Source organism: Esox lucius, chromosome 16 (assembly GCF_011004845.1).
Source record: "Esox lucius isolate fEsoLuc1 chromosome 16, fEsoLuc1.pri, whole genome shotgun sequence".
Lineage (NCBI taxonomy): Eukaryota > Metazoa > Chordata > Actinopteri > Esociformes > Esocidae > Esox > Esox lucius.
In genome coordinates, this window is record NC_047584.1 from 31,950,653 (window position 1) to 31,971,689 (window position 21,037).

A 21,037-nucleotide genomic window follows, 5' to 3' on the forward strand; every position below is an offset into this window, starting at 1 on the left:
AATACACAACATCGGCCAAACATCCGCCAACGTCAAGCTAACAGGACTAAAAGCTACAGAGAAAGTTTCCTTCAATGCGCCAACGAGTGTGTTTTCATAATCATAATATAATACCACAGGGATGTTCTGGTTTGTGTCAGGTCACACACATTATGACTGGGTTAGTCCGACGGGTGAATAATTAAGACCTTGTAAACACCTTGAACAAGACAATTATTTTATTTATTTTTTGGCACAACACAAAAGTGCTTCATGATAACACTAACCATCGTCCCATGTTCGGCGTAAAACAAAGTCACGGTTCACGTATTCAGTCTCATGAATGTTGATACGACGGACATCTTGTCCTCTTTCTGAATGGCATCAGTCTAGATGTACACTCTACTTTTCCCATCGCGGTCACAATAAGGCGTACACAGGAACAACACTGTGGAATAGGTGATTACTTTCCTTTGTGCAAATATTTCTGTTAGGATTTCGATCTGATTTGAGAGTAGCGTATAGTTTCATACATTTCCAGAACGTGTCAGACAACGTAAGTGTCCTCTATGTGAACTATGCAACCTAGGTCAAGAGGTCATACAGAAAGACAGAGGTGGGCCAAATCTCCTCCGGGTGAGATGATCGGTGTTCAGGCTTTTGCTCCAGCCCTTCACTAAAATAAAATTGATTAGGCTAATCAGGATCCTGTAGACCAGCTGATCAGTAGAACAAGCCCATTCCCAGATCCATTAGTGCTGTCTTGCCTATTTAAAAGCACAAATAGGCCATGTCAGAACAGCTGATTCAAAACCTTCAGATTGGCTAGCCCTCCTAAGAGATGCTTGGCCTTCATAAGGTCCAAACTAAAATGTTTATGGTCAAATATATAATATTCCAAGCATATACATCACAGTATAAACCACAAAATGTTCTTATAAATATCGCTGGTTATCTGTCAATGTACATATAAAAACACAGGTTCATCACCATTTTTGTATTCAATAACTTACCCCTAGAATTGCGTTTTATTATCGTTGCAGACAAAAACTCAACTCTTCACATTTTTTGGTCAGATACACATCATTGTCTTAACAGTTAAATGCAAATGCATTTTTCCATTTTATATAAAAAATAATGAAAATAAAGAATCTTTGGTGGCTATTAAAGCAAAAAATATAATAAAAATGTCTATATAAAAAGGCAACAAAATACAATATGTAAATTACAAAGTAACGGCTTCTCAACTACAGCATAGACAAAAGGCAGAGAAATTACAGCTTTGACTTAGTGTATAAAAAGTTTGACAAAAATATCATAAATTATGTTATTTTTCTGCCACATTCCGATTACTCACGTCCACAACGCAAACCACTAAACCACTGAGGTATTTTATATTCAAAAATTACTCTGTCAAGCATTATGCACGATGGGAGTGAGACATGAAAGTGCATAGAATATTTTTATTCTCATGTCATCTCCTTGTATCTATGTAAAGAAACAAGAAGTCCATTTGGTGGTTTTCCATTTAGCAAGACTTACCACAATAGTATCACAATAGTAACACTTTTAAAGGACGTATCTGTAGTGTGTAGTTTCAGTCACAGCAGCAATGATATGTCTCTCGTTAGCATTCAAACGTTGCACCGAGTCCACCAATCAAAGAGCAGTTTGACATTCTTCACTTTGTAAACGTTGAGAGGGAGAACGACTATGTTCAAATGGCGCCCTAATCCCTCGAAAGTGCATTTGTTTTGACCACAGCGCTATTTGGGTCCTTGTCAAAACTAGTGTACTACAGTGGGAATAGGGTGCCAGTTGGGACGTATCCGAGGAGTTCAAGGAGGGAGGATGAGGAAGTGATGTCATACATCAAGCACCATGTCGTACTGCTGTTCTTTTTTCCTCTTGCCACACTTATTGATCAGCACTGTGTACAACGTCAGTAGCATCACCCAGTAGCTGGCGTATACTATTGCACCAATGATGAAGATGACCTTTTCAGACTCTGGGAACGTTTTTCTGGTTTCCTGGACGACCGTGTAGATAATACCGAAAAAAAGGATTGTGAACCAAATGGATATGGGAACGAGCCCTATGAAGTTCGTCACAATTGTCTTCCTTCCCGACGTGCCCCATCCAGCCTTGTTAATGGTGGCGATGGCGAACATCTTTGCCGGTAGCAGACTGGACATGTATAACACTGAGTAGAAGGACATGAAGACCATGACAATGTTGCCCCTCAGGCAGGAGGCGATGGTAGACTTGATGAGGGCGACCGCCTGGACAATCAACAGGAAGAGCAGGATGTTCCAGATCCGTCCCTGGTAGAAGAGCTGTATGGCCGTGGCGATGAGGAAGAAGGGGAAGAACCCTGTGATGACGGCTTCATAGGTCATCCAGAGGTGGTGCTTATGGAACCACATGGCGTTGTACAGCCACTCTCGGAAATAGGACTTGCTCCAGCGCGTCTGCTGGTTCAGCCAGCGCAGGTATGTGATGGGGGTCTCGGTGAGACACTTGGACCGGGCAGTGTACTTGGTGGCGTAGCCCAGGCTCAGCACGCGATTGGTCAGGTGGCGGTCGTCGCCGAAGCTACAGTGGCTCCCCATGAAGGTCTGATTGTACCAGTCCTCGATGAATTCGTGGAGTAGGTTGTTCCGGTACATCCCCAGAGGTCCACTGATGCACTGAACGCAGCCAAAGTAGGACTGGCAGGCTCGCTCGATGTTGAAGGCCATCCAGTAACGTACGCTGCTAAGGAATGAGATCCAAGACTCGTATTTGTTCAGGATCTGCAGGAACAGAATGGCACAGAGGGTTCGGGTCATTTCAGTTTGTTTCATGTCCGATTTGGTCATCAATAACCACGTACAATGAACCACTGCTCTTCATATTAAATACTTCATATAATTAGCAAAGGAAGCACTGTATTCTCACACTGGAGTTTACACGTTCACTTTAATCTATCAAAATACTAAAGGTTTTGTGTTTTTTCTGTATAGTGCCTAAATGCAGATCGTAGAGGTTTCAACAACATCACAACATCAGTTTACAACCAAAGTGTACGGAGATTATCTCAGCCAAACCAGAGCAAATCTTAAAATTGCACGGAATTCCCCGTAGAAGGAATTGTGCTCTGGGCTTTCTGTTCGCCAAAGCCCAAATTATCATTAGTGGCTCAAAAGTCTCTGAGTGAAATGAATGCACTCAGTAGGGAATAGGGGGCCATTTGGAACGGTTCAACATGCAGACTGCAGTAATAGACTATGTTAGGAAGGGGCCTCCAACTTGGTCGTGGAGAGCAACTTGAGTGGCGAGGCTTTGATTGAACCTGAACCTGGTACCTGTGTTCAAGACGAAAGATCCTGATCACTCAGTTATTTTGCACTGCTTTGGAAGACATTGGTATGAATTTGATAGCACACCAGGGAACTTGCTGGGGAAACCTAGCGTTGTGTCGATCCAACTGAAGACTAGTGTGCCTCGACATCTACAGTGTGACGACTGCGCAAGATGAACCGTGTCTCGGACCCAAACAATAAAGATGATTACCTGCACATCTCCTCCTACTCCTCCGACCATGGGATCTTCTTCTAGAACCTTCACCATCTCCACAGAAGACGCAGGGTCCAGCATGGTGTCAGAGTCGCACACCTGCAACACAAAGGACACCCAATCCGGTTAAATCCACACACAGCGCACTTCACCCAAAACACTTCTCACGCTTTCTCACAGAACTCAAAGTCGGAGGGTTTAACTAGGGCAGAAGATATCGTTACACTGACAAAGAGTCATTCATCAAGGTTTTTTGGCACGTTGTGCTTGTTTCAATGGAGGTATTTATTGATCAGTTTGACAAATCACAGTAGCATTCATTACAATGATTACAAAATATTTTTTGAGTTGCTTCTTTGCAAATTTATTTCGTAATTCCTTTGGACAAAGTGTTGAAGCTGTGTTTGTAACCTGGACTTTCCCAGGACAACTTGTTCCAAAACAGGTTTGTGCCAAGTTGAAAGGTCAGTCAGAGTCAACGGTCTCCATTACAACTAAGAATGGCTGGCAGTCCTTTATTAAAATTATTTTATTCGTTAAGTGAAGTCATGTTTTTATGGGAACCCTGAAAAGGTTTCTGTGCTGTGTGGGAATGCTACCTCTACTGAAAGTGATTAAATGTGGTTGAGTTCTGATTGAGTGCTAAAAATAAGTTTCACTCCCTAAACTTTCAATGCATTGTTTTCAGGACAAAAGTTAACTGCTCACATTTGCGTCTCCCCTCCACTTCACTACTTTAATTCACTTAAAGAATCAAACGTAAAAAAACTAAAAGAATAATTTGTAACTAAAGGAAAACGCAACCATACTCATTACCCGTCACTTTCCCATTGAGAACAGCTATGCATAGTTTGGCCAGGCTCTTTGGCATACCCGCCATCCTTCTCACCTGCACAAAATCAATTATTATGTCATTTTCAGTCTGTTAAATGTTTCATATAGTGAACCTGCTTCCCCACAATGCAAATTCTGTTCTCATGAACACATGGGCCTTGGCGAGGAGTGTAAGCTCAATATTCTCATCACACCTGTTCTCATTTAAAAGGGATTATTATTCAGAGATTACAGAGAATAAATCACCTCAAAGGCAGCAAATGTTGAAAACTAAGGGGAAAAGTCCCATTTAATCTTTTTCAAATTTCAAATTAAAATAATGAACAGGTAACAGCTGTAACAAGCATCAGCTAGCAGAGACAATACGAAAACTGTTAATAATCAGTTGCTATGCTGATAAGATTTAACATGCTCACTAGGGCTTGTGTAAACAGTTGGAAAATCAAACTGGTTTAATAACAGGTTTTGAAAATCTCAGTAAAGCAAATCACGTCTGCCATTGGACGTTCTGTGTGTTTACGGGGCAAGTGTTTGACCAGGAAGTCAGCAGACACTGGACTAACTGACATTCTCGATTAAAACCATAACGCACGTGGAACATGTTCCCTGTCCATCCCGACAGATGGGGGGTAATTTTTAGACAGGGTGGGGACTGCTGGTGACTTTCCCTCAAACCTTTAACGTACGTTATGTAGCCCATGAATCCAGGTCGAGTAAGATTTTCAGTTCTCTCGTATACCTCTGCAGTCAAATGTCACACATCAGTATAATACAGACTGCGTCCTGAGTAAGTGCGTGGCTTGTGACCAGGGCCCTACTGGAAGAGGGGCGCTAATTTGGGTCAGAGCCATGGTTGGAACAGTATGTTTTTGGTTTAATGAATACATGCATCGGCTGTCCTTGGTGTTGAACGTCCTGACAAGGTCGGATTCATAGCAGGGCTGTTGAGAGGATGGCCTACGCGGTGTGGTGTGGGTCGGTCAGATTAGACTGGATAGCGGTCTTTGAACCCTTCCCCTCTGCAGTGCCCTACCAGTGCCCACAGAGCTCTCTGGGCAGGGACTAGGGTGCATTTGGGACGCATCCTAAGCCATGCGTGCGTGGCGAAGCCAAGGCTTTAGCCGGTCAGGTCCTGGAGACGGACAATCCCACGGTGGCGATAACCACGTGGTCGGTAGCCAATAGCTGGCAGTGATAAATGTAACTCAAATACTCATCCCAAAGCTTTGGAAATATAGTTGAAGTCCGTCCGACAGGGTCAGTAGAGAGCATTTGAACTAGCCTGCATCCCAGACGGGCAGCCTATTCCCTATTTAGTAGACTTACTATGAACTGGGAGCTGGGGGAACAGATTGCCATTTACGATACACTCCTATCGTCTCACCTTGCTATCTTCACTACCTGCATGAACAAACGATGGGGGAGTTTTTCTAAACACCAGCAGAATCAATTTGACAATAGCCAGTACATGTGTGCTGCATGTGGTTGACCCTTGACTTACATTTAAGCATTAGCTGAAAGCTGATTTATGCGTCTTTAACCTGGGTCCCCACTGGGAGATTGACTGGAACGCTGGTCTGTACTATCTTGCCATAAAACCTGCACTTATATGGCCCTATGACTAGGTTCACAGCATACAATTACTATTCATTGTTTTTCTCTTTTGGCTCTACACCCAAGAATTTTGAATTTGTAATCACACAGTTACTAAATCTGGATTATTTGAGTGTATTTGTGTACGTAATGGCTTTACCCGTTGGAAATTACCACACTTTTTCTGTACAGATTTTCAGGCCACCAGGTATTAAGACGCTGAGTATCGTCTCTGGTGATGCTCTGACAGACATACTGCAGCTGTCTTTGGTAGGTTGATGAGTTTTATTTCAATCTGGAGATCGGCGTTGCTAGTCAAGAACTTGTCACTGCGTCACCCCGAAAACCCCCTAGTTGCTATGGCTGTAGGTTGACATCATTGTTTTGCTATAAAATTAAGTATTATAAAAAAAAAAAATGTGGAGACACGTGCTTGCACTTTAGCAGAGTGTGTTTCAGTTCACTTCAGAATAATTCTGACGCTGTCGGCAGTTAAATCATCAACGACCAATGAAGCGGGATAGTTCTCTCCTCCATACATTTCTCTCATCGTCACCCTCCGGTACACGCTAATCTCATTTGTGGGCCCTTTTCCAGAACTCTGCAGGCCGGTAACCTGGTCCTGTTGTGGGAAGTGCTGCCTCTGTTGTCCAAATGGTGAAACCTTCTGTGGATGGTTGTGACTGACTCATCCACGTCGATCGCTTGGAGAGAGTTCCTGACCCGTCCATCTGCTGGTTGTCTTAATTATGAGAAACGGTCGTCAGTTACTCACTTTAGGGGTCTGTTTGGGCCTAACAGGCCTTTTGTGATTGTTGGGTTTACTAACACTTTCCTTGCTTTAATGTTTGAAACTGTAGTTCATGTTAAGCCTGAACTACAGATTTGGGCTATTTTTCAGATTATTTTCCTCCAGATTTTTCAGCCTCAGAAGACCTTTGGACCTCTTGTTGACAGACTCCAATAGCTGACTCCAAAGTTGAACGCAAATCCTAGAAACAAGCCTAGTCATTGATAGCTCTGTAGTGACTGCACAAATGATGTAATGCAATTCATTGGTCCCAATACTTTTGGTGTTCTGATGTAGTGAGACAATTCTGGCTGTACACAAATACCCTCAAATATAACTGAAAGTCAATCCTTTAACCTCATAGTGATTATATGGAGCCAAAATAAGAAGATAAATTGTTGCAATACTTACAAATGGTACTGTAGTTATGTACAGTTGGGAGAAATTTTTTATGAATAAACTAAATAGAAGTCTTGAGAGAGCAACGTGTACACTGTGTGTTTGGAGATTAACGACATCATAAGGCTCCGCCATGAAACAGGATCTGACTCCATTAGCCTACATTCGTCTCTCCACTTCAGCCTGAGTTAGCTTAAGTGAATTTTTTTATGGCTTCACTCGGAGCTCTAGAGCTCAGATGAAGAGCATTACTGTTGCATTCGCCATGACCCTCACAGTCTTAAATCCACAGCATAAGGCCTCCACACCGTCCCCTTTAAAGAAAAAGCCAGCACAAAAGCGTCTTTGTGTACCTCATATTTAGCTTGGCACAAACCCAAACCAGCCCCCCACCAACTCCTCTGCCCGATGACTTACCTGCACATAGTCCACACTCCTCCCCAAGGCTCTGAAGGCGGTATACATGACTTCCCGCTTGCCTCCCCACTTCTGCATGATGCAGACACATTTATTGCCGAGCACCAGGCGCGAGACGGCCTTCAGGCTCTCGGCATAGGTCTCGTCCGTCTCCTCGGGCCCCCTGTGGTGGTAGTTGCTTTTCCAGACGTAGGTGGCGGCTTTGTCCCTCCCCATGATGTCCCGGAAGATGTCCATCATGTAGCTGTCATCGTCGTTATTCCCGTCGATCACCATGATGATCTTGATGCCCGGGTACGTCAGCCTCTTGACCGATATCAAGCACTTCTTCAGGTACGCCGGGTCCTCCTGGTAGGCCGCGATGCACAGCGCCAGGGACTTGGTGAGTTTGATGGGCGTCTCCAGGGATCTCCGCATCTTCCGATGCTCCAAGAGGGCGAAGAGGCTTTGGACGATGAGGTGGACGACCAGGATGGCCCCGTACAGGCCAAAAGAAACGTGGTTCCGCGCCGTCGTGAAGAACTGGTAGCCCATTATGTAGGCAGTGGAGATCCCCACGAGGAGCGAGACTCCAAACACTGTTGTCCCGAAAATCCTTAGATAGGTGAGAGCTTTGTCACATCTCATCTGAAAGAAAGAAAATGGAAAACTGAATCAGAGTCAATTGACGAGTGTCTGTTCAGGCAGCAACTATATATAGTTGGAACACGGGGTCAATATCAAGATATCGGTGCATGCATCTGCGTGGGGATCAACATGGAAACGCCTGTGAATGCATATGATTTACTGTACAGTGTGAGGAGAGTCGCGTCTCATTACCGAATCAACGCAGCGGCAGAGATCAACTGTTCGACATTAGGGAGATATTTGGACATAACAATGACGATAATGAGGACAAATCCACCTAATTGGCACCATGACAACCACAGTTCAAACTCTGTCAGTCTATTAGCACGCCTCATGTTTTCTTACAACAAATAAATCAGGTTCAGACAGCCTGTAAAGTTTCCGTCCCTCCATGTACCTCCCCAAAATCCCCCACTAAATGTCAGACGAGTCTCCGTGGCCGTTTGTTCCAGATTTCTTTCATAACGCAGCTCCCATCTGCTGTGCAGACGTAAGAGCAGAGGGATACTGTGAGCTCCACCCTTCTGACATCATCTGTTTATATCTCCGTGGGAACACGAGCAGTGATACTGTATATAAAACGCTGCCTCTATGCTGTCATGCTTAAGAGGCGTTTTAGATCTGGGCGTTCTGAACACATCCTAGATCCATCAGCCATTTCCCCCCCCTCCCCAACCAAAGACCCTATGTGTCTCTGTGGAAGGTTTGGCTCATCGTTACAGGCCAGCACGATACAGTCGAAAGCTAAGATCCATTACGTAACACCTTGAGGGGTCAAAAGATGAAAGCGAAGGAACACCTACGGGTCCTCGTTGACCTGAGTGCAGTGTTCTTTTTTCTTTTTAATCAACCTCTTCCTTGTTTTGGAGCAAGGACCGAAACAAGGAACAGGGAAATATAAAATGCTATCTGAGGTCCCGCTGCTACCTTCACAGACCTCTCTATGTGGCAGCAAACGTGTTTGTTTGCTGAATATGCAACATTTATTAGCCTGAGGAATGCTGTAGTGTACGAAAGCAACACTGACGTGGCCGTGTTTCCAAACGGCAGGTATGTGTCTTTTAAATCCATCGTCGACGTAATCACCGTGTGAGGGCTGAGCAATGAACTGGCACGTGTCTGGGCCCCAGCGTCATCATCCTCACATTTACGAGACCTCCGCCTCCAATCCCCTCCACATGTTGGGAGCCGGCCGCCCCGGGCCAACTGGCTCGGCTGACGGGGTGGTGTTACTGCCCGAAGTGTCAGGGCGGTACAAAGAGCGCCTCCGGCCCAAGCCCTACTACTTTCCCGCTGTTTTGGACTAAACTTCGTGTGAACTGCAAACCCAAATCCCCTCTTCACGTTTTCAAACACAGCGCAGATAGCGAAACCACGCAGGCCGTTGTCATGATATTGCATCAGAATCGGTGAATGTGTGTGTGTGTGCGTGTGTGTGTGTGTGTGTGTGTGTGTGTGTGTGCGTGCGTGCGTGCGCGTGTGCGTGTGTGTGTGCGTGCGTGCGTGTGTGTGTGTGTGTGTGTGTGTGTGTGTGTGCGTGCAACAATGAGGTGTCATCTACGTATTGTGACGATGTCACGGTCATTTGGATGAACCCAAATGGCACCCCTATTACTGTGTGCTACTTTTGACTAGAGTGCCAAAGGACTCATAAGTAGTGTGCTGCATGAGGATTAAACTTGCTGTAGTACCATTTGGGAGGCGGACGGAGTGACGTACTGCATTGCCTGGGTCTGGTTCTGGGTGGGGCACTCCCCTTAGCCTGAGATAACACCGCTGACCGTTGTGACCTGAGCTGACACAGAGCCAGACTAAGTCCGTGAACCTGAGTTAGTAAGACTGAGCTACACTTAGACAAAAATGGTTCCAAAAAGATTTTTTTTTCTCCAAGGAAATTATAATTGCAGTCAAGGGGCGAATGGAGTGCGAAAGAACCCAAAACCGCGGTGAACCGCACGTGTGTGTGTGTGTCTCTTTCGCTTTGTGTGGATTAATGAATATGCCTTGGGGAAGCAGGTGGATGGCTTTAAATACTTCACACTGATGCTGTTTACAGGGCCCTTAGTTCCATCCTCCTGGATCCGGCCGTGTTCCAGCAGAGGTATGGTGGGCCGGGGGATTCAGGGAGCGGTCCCCCTGCTGGCCTGGAGAGGTTGAGTCATGCTCACCGGGGAGCTGTACTTCAAAACGTTGACGGTCTGGATAACAGCCGGCAGCCGGCACAGAGCCAAGCGGGCCGGTGTCTGAGCTGTGACTGTGCATCCATCGAAATGTAACCGTGACAACGAACGGAGTCCGAGCTGACTTAACGGCTCTAAGATTAACAGCGGCTGGAGTTAAACATGCCTCTGCCGTCTGGCGGTCTACCGCCACAGAGGTGCAGTTCACACATGGTCAGCAGCAATGCCTGATGGGTTCCAAATGGTGATATATTCCACTTCTGGAGCACTGCTTGTGACCATAGCCCTAAGGGACAGAAATGTGTTGACTGTTCACACTAGACAGGGAATAAGGTGCCATTTAGGATGGAGTTTTCATTTTAATGGCCCGGGCTAGGTTCACGCCGCTTAATATAACTTCAACAGCACTCGCTAATAGTATTTTGATTGAGTATGGAAGGATGTAAGTCATTTGCTGAAGGAAAAAAATGCTGGGTTGAGTTTTTGTACAGAGGTGAATGTTGAGGTAGAACTTCCCGTGCCGAATCAAACGATCAGTCAGTCAAACCATCATATGGCTTCATCAGTGCGTACACCGTGAGCAGAATATATGTTCTGTACATCAGAATAATAAGTCAGCTACAATATATATTGTTGAATGAGCATTTATTCCCTTTTGATACTGCCAGATGTACAGTCTCTTGTGGAACCTCATCTGCAGTCATGAAGACCAGGAAGGCCATATTAGTCCCTGTGCCATGTTCACAGACTGCAGTGACACAATTATATTTCAGTACATAGTTGAATTCTATAGAGTTTCCACTTCATGTCTGAAAAGCTGAGCTGCATAAAAAAAGACACTGAAACAAAGACGGACATCCAGACACATTATTTATGGCAGGAAATGCATGAACTGAATATATTTTATCGCAGATTCATAGGAATGCAAGGAAAGACCGGGCTGTTATGTACAGTATCATTCTAAATGTTGGACACCCCTACTCATTCAAGGGTATTTCATTTCTACTATTTATTATTTTGCACATTGTACAATAATAGTGAAGACATCAAAACTATGAAATAACACATATGGAATCATGTAGTAAACAAATGTTAAACAGATCAAAATACATTTCATATTGTAGATGATTCTATGTAGCCAACATTTGCCTTGATGACAGTTTGTCACACTCTTTGCATTCTCTCAACCAGCATCATCAGGTAGTTACCTTGAATGCATTTCAAATAAGTGTGCCTTGTTAAAAGTTAACTTGTGGAGTTTATTTGCTTCTTAATGCATTTGAGCAAATTATTTTTGATGCGACAAGGTAGGGTTAGTAAACAGAAGACCATGATTGTATCTGTACTGTAAATGTCCATATTATGGGAAGAACAGCACAAGTAAGCAGAGAGAAATGACAGTCCATCATTACTAAGACATGAAGGACAGTCAATCCGGAACATGTCAAGTTTTTCCAAGTGCAGTCACAATGATGAAACTGGCTCTCACGAGGACCGTTACAGAAAGGCCAGACTCAAATGTTCCTCTGCTGCGGAGGATTGGTTTGTTAGAAAAACAAAGATCAGCAATTCACTGCTCCCCAAATAAATGTAGTCCAAATAAATGCTTCACAGAGTTCAAGTCAAAGACAAGTCTCATCATCAACTGTTCAGAGGTGATTCCGTGAGTCAGGCTTTTATGGTAGAATTGCTGCTCAGAAACAACTACTGAAGGACACCAATAGGAAGAAAATACTTTCTCTGGCCAAGAAATACAAGAAACAGACATTAGACCAGTGGAAATCTGTCGGTTGCTCCAATTGGAGATTTCTGGTTCCCACTACTGTGCCTTCATGAGACTCAGAGTGGATGAGCGGATGATCTCTGCATGTGATGTTCCCACAGTAAAGCAAGGAGGAGGTGTGATGTTGTGGGGGTGCTTTGCGTGTGATACTGTCTGTTGTTTATTTAGAATCCAAGGCACACTCAATCAGCATGGCTACCACAGCATTCTGTAGCGATACACCAACCCCTCTGGTTTGCACTTAGTTGAACTATCATTTGGTTTTCAACAGGACAATGACCCAAACCACACCTCTCACCCGTGTAAGCGCTGTCTGACCAAGAAGCAGAGAGACGAAGTGCTGCATCAGATAACCTGGTCTCCACAATCACAGACCTCAACCCAATAGAAATGGTTTGGGACAAGGTGAACAGCAGAGTGAAGGAAAAGCAGCCAACAGGTGCTCAGGATATATGGGACCTCCTTCAAGACTTTTGGACAAGCATTCCAGGTAACTACCCCTTGAAGCTTGTTGAGAGACAATAAAAAGCCAACAGAGTGCAAATATGTCGATAAGGCAAAGGGTGGCTACTTTGAGGAATCTGAGAAATAAAGATGTGTATAATCCTTCTTTGGTTACTACAGTATATGATTCCATATGCGTTACTTCATAGCTTTGATGTCTTCACTATTGTTCTACAATGTTTGAAGTTGACGTCTACAATGACGAAGTTGGTTAGAGAGAGTTGTCATGCATGTCAGTGAACACTCAACAGTCATGGCGGCTTGCTGTAGTTGACTTGACACCACGTAGGTCTGTTGACATTTTATTCACTCAGTTAAGGCTCTTAACCAGAGATGCGGTTTAGGTTACGTTCATTGCTTTCTTCTTTACTTTGTCAGACTAGCCTTATTTTGGTTACTGGCCCAACTCTGGGCTTTCAGCTGTCCCAGTTTAGAGGGAATAAACCAGGATCTTTTCACTGGATTGCATGTAGTGGGCTGTTGTGATAAGGATCTAAATGGAACTGTGTATAACTTTGAGAACCTGGATTCCCAGACAGATCAAACCCAACCCTAAGCTTAACCCCAGCCAACTCAAATCACAGAGCTTCTGACGTGTGAATTGGAGAGACAAAAAGGCATGTGTGTGTGGGTGTGTGTGTGTGTGTGTGTGTGGGAAGTTACACTTTTCTACCCCTCCTTCTCGTCCCCCTACTGGCCCCCCTCTAGTTCCTGTCTCCAGAGATCTAAAGCCTGACCATTTGGCTAGAGCCCTCTCAGTGTTGTGGGAATGCAAATCACTCCGTGATTAAATACACCTCAGTCCTATTCTTCTCGTGATTGTGATCAGGTGTGGAAACCACAGGACGCCACAGCCTCCCCTCACTGAGTTCTCTGTCTTTTAGTCTGGGTGGGTTGAACGACGGGACAAGAAGGAACCGGCTTATGAAGACGAACTTGGGCGGTGGTGGCACCCCTCCAAGCCTGTCCTTATGCTCTTCGGATTCAGCTAGCTCTCAGACCCATACAGCACATGCTTCTCACTCCCCCACCTCTCTCTCTCTCTCAACCAATTCCTCACCCTCTCGCCCAATTTCAATATATATTTTAAGCTAGTGAAAAATCTGAAAGAATTTTGAAAATTTGAATTTGAAAAGTAAACATTATAAAAACTGAGGGTTATTTTGTTAGTGATCTACAGATTTGTAACACAGGAAAACAAAAATGCAATAAATATTGGTTATGTTTAAAATGTTATTAGGTCTTCCAAACATCTGTGGTCAGACTCCTCCACCAACACTATTACTCTTTTCTCAACAGCTCCCTAACTTAACCCTCACACCTCTGTAAGTCTGCCTCGTGGCTCTGCCTTGCTGAGTTCCAGCCTCCAGACTTAAATCAGGACCGGAAAAGTCCCAGCGTAATGTGAGCCCTAATAAGGACCAGGCATTCCTCGGTAAATACACAAAACCAACTGTTGGTAGTCTAGCCCAGTCTGGAGGTCAGACTGAACATCCTACTGTGGGATGGAAACACGGATCACCTATAAGAGGATAACCAGAAATGTGGTACGATGAGATATATGGTAGTTACCGGGACTATGGGTGTGTTTGTTTGTGGGTGGGTGTGGAATTGCGTGTTGATGTCTTTCAGTGTATGTCTACATTCAGCCATTGGATGTGCCGAGTCTTGACTTTCCTCCGTCAGCGAGTTTAACACATCGTAATTGCTCAATTTGCCTCAGAATCGGAGATTAGAGAAAGGGATTTATTTTATGACTGTTCGGTTCTGTCTGAGCTCAGGATCTTCCAGTAGTATGTACCATTAGCCAACTCCGCCGTTGTTAAAGTATTTCCAACACTCTAGACACAGAGAGCAAGAGTCGCTGCTGCAATTAACCCGAGACTGTAGGCTACTTCCAAAATTGGCATTAAAATGTTTTCGCAAAGTAATTGTTTGTTTTTTTACTTTCAGTTTGGCTTTAATCGTAGTTAATTTTTTCAGGAAGACAACTCTACCATTTGTAAAATATTTGACATAAATCTCCATCTAATATGGGAATCCCAACACAAAAGATGAGGTCTGATTACCCGCTGATTACACAAAATATAGCTTCCTCGTAAATGAGTAAACTATATAAAATCAAGACACATGAATCATTGAATCATGCATTACCACGGAATGAATGGTGGGCTGCGGCAACACCACTGTGTTGAAAAGCGCGCGCCTCCTCTCCCTAGGAAACCCAATCCTGGCCCAGACATTGGCTCGGGCCCCTTCGACTCAGATGACGTATTGGCCATGACGTCGGCATGTGTTTTATTCTAACGGTATAATAAGGCAGTTGAACCTTGTTGGGACATTTATTCGTAGGACTACAGGTTTTTCTTAAACGGTGTAGGTTTTTCCATATGAAACATGGAGAAATAGAGAGCGACATTGTTCCAATTGTTGTATATGTTCTCCAAACACACACGAAGAAACACAATTACATGAAAGACCGCTGAGGTACTCCCACCTTTTTACAGTCTGTGCCTGTGTCCCACCAATACTTAAATACACGAAACAATAAATACTTCACACATGATGAAAAATATAATGGAGCATGATTCGCTGAAGTGATTTTTATACTATGACTCGCGACTTAACGTGACGTAGCTGAATTCTGAGTGTCACGTTCAGACTTAATTTCCATTCATTGAGCGCATGTTTTCTGAATGGGAATGTGAAAGAAAATGAATCAGTAGCCTTATTACAGAAAAAAGTAGAGTAGAGTAGAGAACACCTTTATGTATTAATATTGACGTAATGGGCATACCTTGAAGCAGCTGGGAGTGCCTCTATGGTCCCTCAAAAGGATGTAGTCTGCATAGACTCGTTTGGCAGGGTTCGAGGGAAAACGTCTCAGCAGAAATTGTCTCTTCTCAAGTCACTTTTGCAAAAACACTCGCCAAGCGTTTTTAAATGGTCTTCATAAAGAAAATAGGCTGTGCAAATTTCAAAGTCTCCTTTCTCTGAATGACTGAAATTATTTAAGTATTTTTTTTCTTCTTTTAACGCTTCCTGCGCATATTACTTAGACAGTGTATACATTTAATGTGTACACAAATAAGTGTAATCATGTTGTCAGTCAGCTTAGGCATAATGTGATATTTACATCAGTAAATATAAAAGTCAGTAAAAAAAAAAAAAAAAAAAAAAATCTGTCATCCAACAGTAGTCAATGTTGGTGAGATGTGCTGTTGGCTATTCAAGTTTTCCCAAACATACAGGTTAAAGTCAGGAACTACTTCTTTAGCTAATTCCTTCCAGACGTCTTGGGTTTATGCTTCCTGCATGCTGCCCTTTACGTTTCTGAAGACTCTTAACCAGAGAGGGTTTCTGGACTTGTTTTATTAAGGGCGGAAAGTTTTTGGGATAAGGAGGAGGAACTTGGGAAGAGTAGAAAAAAATCGGTGCCCGAAGGAACCCATTCAAACTTCTGAGACGTGGATAAAGAGGAGGCAAATGGGGGCGGAGACGTACGTGCGCGTCTCAATTAATGTGCTCGTATACTTTTTGATTGCACTCGATGTTGGAGCCAAACCACATCCTTCCCATAGTCTCTATCATACGTTGAGTGTTTTCCATGTCTTCATCACTTTTTGTTTACAGGTAAGTCAAAATATAACATCCATAGGCAAAACTCAAATAACAGTGAAATAAAAGGAGCTCTGAGTGTTCAATATTTTTCTTACAATATATATTTATTTTCAAGCCAATATTAAAATATAAATTGTGAATGCCAATAAAGACATCCATTATAAATCTGGTATTCCATCTGTTTTGGCACGGTGCAAACATGTCCAGCAGGGGGCGCCATACATTTCAAAACGCTGTACCTTTCGACGGAATTGACGATTAGATGCAGTAGTTCACCGGCCCAGATACATTCATCTACAATGTGATGGAATCAAATAAGTTTGAACATGACAGACATTATAGAAAGTTATTTACTACAGACGTTTTGTTATATAAAAAAAATATCATTTTCAAACCATTCCATTGATTTGGCTTGATTATGTCAGCAATATCAACGATATTCCTAATTGAAAGTCACATAACATAAAAAAAAAATACAAAAATCACATTTGCCTTTTACATTTAAACTTGAGATTCCCGTGAATTTGTCAGGACTGGCTTGATAGAACAGAATACCATTAAAATAGACCTAAGTTGACTTGTCCTGTTAGCTCAAATTACTTTATTTCCAGAGAGGGATACTGTCACATCTTGTTTGACAGAAAGCCAAATATGGGTACCCCAATATCTCCTGTTTATGTCGCTCAGCCCCTATATTTATTTGAACAAGGTTACACAATGTCTTTTACCTCCCCTCACACTTTCCACTGTGTTTACACGTGCGTCCGTGTGTGTGTGTGTGTTTTTTGTTGTCTTAGGGACATGACAGGTAGCTGTAGCTGTCAGTGTAGTAGAACTGGCTGTAGAACCAACAGTAGAACCCTGGTTGGCAGAAAGGGGGAACAGAGAACAGAGACTACAGAGAGAACAAGAGAAAGAACATAGAATGGAGAGTGAGAAGAGAGAACACAGAGAGAACAGAAAGAGAGTGAAGGAAAGAGAGAGAGGTGGGCTGGTTAGTCCAGGTCTTTACTGGTTCTGGTTCTCTCCGAGCTCATTCCAAATAGCACCCTATTCCCTTCATAATGCATCACTTTTAACAAGAGACGTATGCTCCCTATGGGGCACCTGTCAGAATGAGTGCACTAAACAGGAATAGGGTGCCATTTGGGACCTTGCCCCTGACTTTGATGAACGGCGACCATATGTTCTACTGCGACTACTGGGTGTGGCCTGAGCAGAACCAATGGCAGCAGGGAAGCATACAAGAGGGGCATTGTTTCTGGGCCTAGTTTGCGTCGCTTACTAAACCTAAACCTAAACATCACATTGGCTTCGTTGCTGGTGATAAATGATGACGAACCATGAAATATCACTTTCTTTCCAAGTAGTAAACGGTAAGGGTGGGCTTCATTCAATTTCCGGCTCTCCCATCGGTTCATTTGTAGCGCGCATACTAAATCAGGCACAACTAAAGCATTTAAAGGTAGCCATATTTGACCTAGGCCTGAACTGGTCCACATGCAGAAGTCATGGGTCATCAGGATTGATGCTTCAATAAAACTGTTGGCCGCTAAACAAGGTCAGTGTTCGGAGCAATAAAACACAAACTCACACACACGTCAGAAATTACGGTTTTGTGAAAATATCATTTTTTATATTGAATTTTCTGAGGAGGGCTAAATCATTTTAAATATGGTAAATTATTATATAACATGTTTTGCATTATTTATAATATTTTATTTTTATAAAAACACACGTTGCTTGTTGTAAATGTTTCCTATGACAGGCTGACATATGATGTTCAGTGTTTCTGGGATGTAATTCCTAGTCACCAAACAACAGAGCTTCGTATGACTGCTTATTCCCAACATCCATGAAACCGACAACGATTCAAACCCAGATTACCTGCGAGACAGTGTTGGCCTGTCGAGCTGAAGCCAAGGCATTATCTGGTGGAGATCTCAAGTACAACGTATTATACTGTTGGACTGGAACATTGAACATAGATTTGTTCTGTTCTCTTCTGGAACCTGTGTCAGGTTAATGCTGTGATTTTCATGAATAATAGGAAATTTTGTCTCCTGCCCACCAACAAATACTATCAGTCAGAAACCTTTTTATATTTGTCATGAAGTCCTGTGGTAAACATTACACTCAACATTTCAAATACTGATGATCTTATTGGATTATTACGCTCCATGTACTACATATGTAACCAAATTACTATCAACAACACCCCACTAAAGACTTAATTACATACATAGAGTATTACCATATATGCTTAAAGGAGAATTACAACAAATTACCTGTGATTTGTCTAAATTCATAAATTGCTTGAAGTTGACCTTTTCTTCCCTCTGTGGAGATGATAGAAAAGGTAAACTTTAAAACTCATGACTGACATTCATCAAAAAAAGTTTAAGGTATGTACCACAATCATTTGGGTTTTCCAAAAGTTGTCGCTGTGATAAAACATATTTTGTTTCACATTGATAATAGCTATTTCAGAAAATTCTATCAAAATGTATTATTTGGGGGAGAGCAATGTAACCAGATGACCCAGGCTTCCCTGTGTGCATAGAGAGAAAGTCCCAAAATGACATCAAAAGATTTATGAACTTAGACAAATCTTGAATATTTGTTATTATTCCCCTTTAAAGGAAAATTTCAACTGGAAGATACAAGGTTCCTCATCCAGAAAGTGTAAAGCCAGGACAAAATGTAACCCATGATTCTGTTTACTTTAACAGCCGTTACAAACCTTTACTGCTAACTTTCACCACCGCTAGCTAAAAATCTATGGAAGTAATCTATGAACATGAGCATGTTCATTTTTAACAACAAACCCGATATCGAGTTTTCTTCATAAAACATGATTTGTGTGTTTATTCAATTACTTCCATATTTAACTAGCAGTAAATCAAGTTAGCTCAAGTTTTAATAGCTGCTTAAAGAAAACTGTCTCAAACTTTACAGTCCTATAGACATCTTCCAGTCTAAGGAACTGTCTAATCAAGTTACAGGAAAAGTGAAATTCTCCTTTAAATTACAGAAATGGTAAATAAAACCCAACTCATATTTACTGTAACACATGATGAATGGCCCTTTCAAGTGCTGCCATTTGTCCTAATGAGCACAGAAAGCCAAACTCCTTATCCCATAATTGGATAAGCATATCATTATGTTTAAAGCATGAGCCTGCTGAAACGAACACAATTTAGAGCAGAGGCTTGTCTCGATATTTAGCTTCCCTGGGATCCGTTGCTAGGAAGATGATGTGGTTAAGGATTACTAGATGGGCTGTATCCTGACTGTATTCTAATCCTTCCAGTGTCTTGGAGGATAATGTATCAGGAACCAAACCGGAGACAGTGGGAGTGGATTGTGAATAATAGACGCTAGTAATGCCCTTTGAACTCTTCAAGGAAAGCACCTTGCTACGCTTCGCGTTCACCATCGTTCACCGTCACATTTTCCACAACGACGTCCCTGGCTAACCACCGGCCTCCTCCGTCACTACCGTCTTCTGGTCGGGGACTTCCTTTGAACTAGAATCGCTCTATTCAGCGAGCCTCCATCAGCCTTGACTAATCAGACGTGGGAGAGCGGCAGCACGGGCTGAGGAGAGCGCTGGTTTGGAGGTTTGTCACCGTCAGAGGGTGGGGGTTGATGAGCTGATGACTGTCTGACTGTTTTTGTGTGTCTGCTCCTTCCCCATGGAGTGCTCCTCTCCAAACGAAACATGTGTGTGGACTACTCCCCTCTGGTCACCACACCGCCCTTTTCCAGCCCTCTGTCCTTGACCCCTCAGTCCTCTCCCAGCTCGACCCCTCCGCTACCCCATCACCTCCACGCCTCCTTCCCCCAACCCCCAGACCCTGTGCTCCCTAACTCCTCCCCACCCTCTTTCACCATGACTACCCGCCTCTAGTTTTTGTTCCCCTGCTGTACTGCTCCCTCTTTCCCACCCTCACCCCCGGACCCCGCCTCTCCTCCCTCTCCCCGTAACCACCCTGGTCCTCTCGTCGTTTTGTTTTGATAGTTTCCATGGCGACAGCTCATTCAGAACAGGTCAAAAGGTCCACGGTGCAGAGTTAAACATGATTTATGTGTATGTGTTTCCCTTTCCCCTTCCGCGCGCCGTGTCCGTGTCCGTGGCCGGGCCGGGCCGGGCGCTGGCGGGTCCACCGTGGGGTCGAGGTCCTTTGATCTCATATCGATGGACGGATCCCAGAGAGCGGAGTTGGCAGGGGCGCAACAGAACGCGGGATGTTCTGGGATGTTTTACGGAGCGTGCTAAAGATTGTGAAAGGTTCAGCACAATAATTACAGTATTTACAGCATTAGCGGTTTAGCCCGTCTCATCACAGTACGATTGACTCACTCTGTCTATTGGCAAATATTTTGATGGTCTTGTGAATGATACCTTGTGGGGTACATTTGGGGACTGAAATAAAGTAGCATTCACTTTGATAAGGGAATGTGGACAACGAAGATCGTCATTTTCACTCCTTAAAATAACTGTATGTTGTAATATATAAGATCCTCAAATCACAGTTGTTTTAGTACAAATCACAAATTGGTTCACTTGAACATACAAAACGTATTGGATTGGCCTTCTCCTTCAGCAGTCTTGGCTAGAAGGTTTCCAGTGACTGAAGCCATTTTAACCACTAGGGAGCCGCGGTCATTATTTATCAGTGTAGGTTTTTCTTCAAGAGGCTGTACCGAAGCTGTAATGAAACCCCTAAGAGGTCAAAGACTTAATAA

At 43.4% G+C, this 21,037-nt stretch overlaps 1 protein-coding gene across 1 annotated transcript; it reads right to left on the bottom strand.

Annotated features, from left to right (window-relative positions):
* Positions 1-1,140: 1,140 nt before the first annotated feature.
* On the bottom strand, positions 1,141-15,987 carry has2 (hyaluronan synthase 2). The gene is made up of 4 exons (XM_010880433.5): positions 15,462-15,987; positions 7,571-8,197; positions 3,535-3,636; positions 1,141-2,774 (listed from the first exon to the last, which is right to left on the bottom strand). The coding sequence occupies exons 2-4, from the start codon at positions 8,195-8,197 to the stop codon at positions 1,845-1,847; spliced, it is 1,659 nt and encodes a 552-aa protein (XP_010878735.2). The 5' UTR covers positions 15,462-15,987; the 3' UTR covers positions 1,141-1,844.
* Between the last annotated feature and the right edge of the window lie 5,050 nt (positions 15,988-21,037).

Excerpts from the sequence above, each read along its gene's own strand:
- has2 (XM_010880433.5), bottom strand. The coding sequence starts at position 8,197 with ATGAGATGTGACAAAGCTCTCACCTATCTAAGGATTTTCGGGACAACA. Across the intron at positions 3,637-7,570 it reads GGAGTGTGGACTATGTGCAG|GTGTGCGACTCTGACACCAT; the intron begins GTAAGTCATCGG and ends TTTGTGTTGCAG. Across the intron at positions 2,775-3,534 it reads GAGTAGGAGGAGATGTGCAG|ATCCTGAACAAATACGAGTC; the intron begins GTAATCATCTTT and ends CTGTTCCTGCAG.